Source organism: Gossypium hirsutum, chromosome A03, assembly GCF_007990345.1.
Source record: "Gossypium hirsutum isolate 1008001.06 chromosome A03, Gossypium_hirsutum_v2.1, whole genome shotgun sequence".
Classification (NCBI taxonomy): Eukaryota; Viridiplantae; Streptophyta; class Magnoliopsida; order Malvales; family Malvaceae; genus Gossypium; species Gossypium hirsutum.
This window is the reverse complement of record NC_053426.1, coordinates 97,527,153-97,529,619: the sequence shown is the minus strand read 5'-3', so window position 1 is coordinate 97,529,619 and position 2,467 is coordinate 97,527,153. Positions and strand designations below refer to the sequence as shown.

Sequence of the window (2,467 nt, the reverse complement as noted above, 5' to 3'; positions counted from 1 at the left end):
GATGATTGACTATTTATTTGACGAGTTTCGAGGAGCTTCGATTTTCTCTAAGATTGATCTTTGTTTGGGGTACCATCAACTGAGGGTCAAGGAGACTGATGCTTATAAGACAGCATTTAGAACACGTTACGGTCATTACAAGTTTCTAGTAATGCCATTTGGGCTGACAAATGCACCAGCTGCTTTTATGGATCTGATGAACAGAGTGTTCCAACCCTATTTGGATCAGTCCGTAGTGGTGATTATAGATGATATTCTGGTATATTCAAGGACCAAGGAAGAGCATGATGCACATCTTCGGGTTGTTCTGTAGATTTTGAGGGAAAAGCAATTGTATGCTAAATTTAGCAAGTGTGAATTCTGGCTACATGAGGTAACTTTTCTGGGTCACGTTGTATCTGCTGAGGGGATTAGGGTTGACCCTCAAAAAATTAAAGTGATTCTAGATTGGAAGCAACCTAAGTCGTTGTCAGAGATTCGAAGTTTTCTGGGTTTGGCAGGGTATTATGGACTGTTTGTTGAGGGGTTTCGTTGATTGCTGCACCCCTGACTAAGTCGTTCCGTAAAGATGTACCATTTAACTGGACTGATGAGCAGCAGGAAAGTTTTGAGAAGCTTAAAAAGTTTTGACTGAGGCCCCTGTTTTGATACAACCAGAATTTGGGGAGGAATTCACAGTTTACAGTGATGCATCACATGTTGGTTTGGGATGCGTGTTGATGCAAGAGGGTAAAGTAGTGGCATATGCATCTCATCAGTTTAAGACACATGAAGTGAACTACCAGATGCATGATTTGGAATTGGCTGCAGTGGTATTTGTACTAAAGATTTGGCTACATTACCTGTATGGTGAGAAGTGTATCATTTATACGGATCACAAGAGCTTGAAGTATCTCCTTACTTACAAGGAGTTAAACCTTAGGCAGCGTAGATGGGTCGAGTTGCTTAAGGATTACGACTGTTCGATTGAATACCATCCTGGGAAGGCTAATGTGGTAGCCGATGCACTAACCCGTAGAACTATTACTGATTCAGATACTGAAGGACATGTTAAGAAGTTGTGTGATTGACTTTCGGGGTAGTTGGGAGGATTTCTTACGTTGGCAGAATTTGCATATAATAACAGCTACCAATCTAGCATATAGATGGTACCCTACGAGGCATTATATGGTCAAAGGTGTCGTACTCCTTCTTGTTGGATAGAGTTGGGTGAACGGCGTATTATGGGCCCTGAGTTGATTTTTGATACTGAAGATAAGGTCAAGTTAATTCGGGATCGGCTGAAGGCGGCTTCAGACAAACAGAAATCCTATGTAGATCTGAAGCATAAGGAGATTGATTTTTCGGTGGGGGACTTGGTGTTTCTCAAGGTCTCGCCATGGAAAAAGGTACTGAGGTTTGGTCGGAAGGGCAAGCTAAGCCCTAGGTTCATTGGGCCTTATCGTATATTGAAGCGTATGGGACCGATTACCTATCAACTCAAGTTACCAGAGTTCAACCAGATTTATGATGTGTTTCACGTCTCTATGTTGAGGCAATATCACTCTGATCCTTCACACATTGTTTCAACTGAGGAGATTGAGGTTAAACCTGATCTGACCTTTGAGAAAGAGTCGGTTCAGATTTTAGATCGCAATTTGAAAGTTCTGAGGAGGAAGTCAATTCCACTGGTTAAGGTGCTATGGTGTAATCACAGCTCCGAGGAAGCTACGTGGGAACCCAAAGAGGTGATGTGACAGTAATACCCTCACCTATTTTGATCAGGTAAATTTGAAGGTTAAAATTTTTTTAGGGGGTAGAGTTGTAATGCCTCAAATCTTCAGTAATTTAATCTGCGTGTTTTGTGCATGTTCGCGTGCTTGCGTTAATGGTTAAGTGACCTGAGAAGTGCAGGAGGTCCTGGGTTCAAACCTAGGCTTTAGCAAAATTTTGGCTTTTTATTGAGTAACTCTTGTTTGTGGGTAGTGGACTCTTAAACTAATGAGAGCATTGCAAGACATGAAGTTCTTGTTGGTCAGGTGGCTTGTGGCATGTGGTGTGTGCCTAGGGGTCTTAAGTTCGAGCTACCCTTGGCGCAAGAGAATAATATTTTGCTGCTCTCACAAGGTAGGTAGTAGAGTTTGGCCAAAACTCTGAGAGTGGAGTGGTTGTGTGAGAGTGGATAGCTGAATTTGAGGAGAGAATCGTGGGAGTAGGTGAGGGAGTTATCAATTTGAATTGGTGAAGAGGAAAAATAGGAGAGAATCGAGGAAGTGGGGAGTTGTGGTGTTAGTGGTGGACTGAAAGTGGGATTCCCCACTGTGCTAATTCGGTCATAGGGTCGCTAGTGCCAATTTTGTGCTGGCCATTTTTGGATAGCCGATTGTTTCTTTGTGTTTTTCTTTCTACTTTCTTTCTTTCGGGTTTTTTTCATTTGGTGTTTCTTTTCATTTGTTTCTGAGGCCTAGTTGCTAGTAATCTCGATAGT

General features: G+C 42.2%; 1 protein-coding gene across 1 annotated transcript; it reads left to right on the top strand.

Moving 5' to 3' along the window:
* Positions 1 to 1,145: 1,145 nt before the first annotated feature.
* On the top strand, positions 1,146 to 1,736 carry LOC121218312 (uncharacterized). The gene is made up of 2 exons (XM_041095372.1): positions 1,146 to 1,370; positions 1,455 to 1,736. Exons 1-2 carry the CDS (start codon positions 1,146 to 1,148, stop codon positions 1,734 to 1,736), a joined length of 507 nt encoding a protein of 168 aa, XP_040951306.1.
* Positions 1,737 to 2,467: the final 731 nt, after the last annotated feature.

Coding starts and splice junctions, on each gene's coding strand:
- LOC121218312 (XM_041095372.1), top strand. CDS start 1,146: ATGGTACCCTACGAGGCATTATATGGTCAAAGGTGTCGTACTCCTTCT. Junction 1,371..1,454: donor GGGACTTGGTGTTTCTCAAG/GTCTCGCCATGG, acceptor CGTATATTGAAG/CGTATGGGACCGATTACCTA.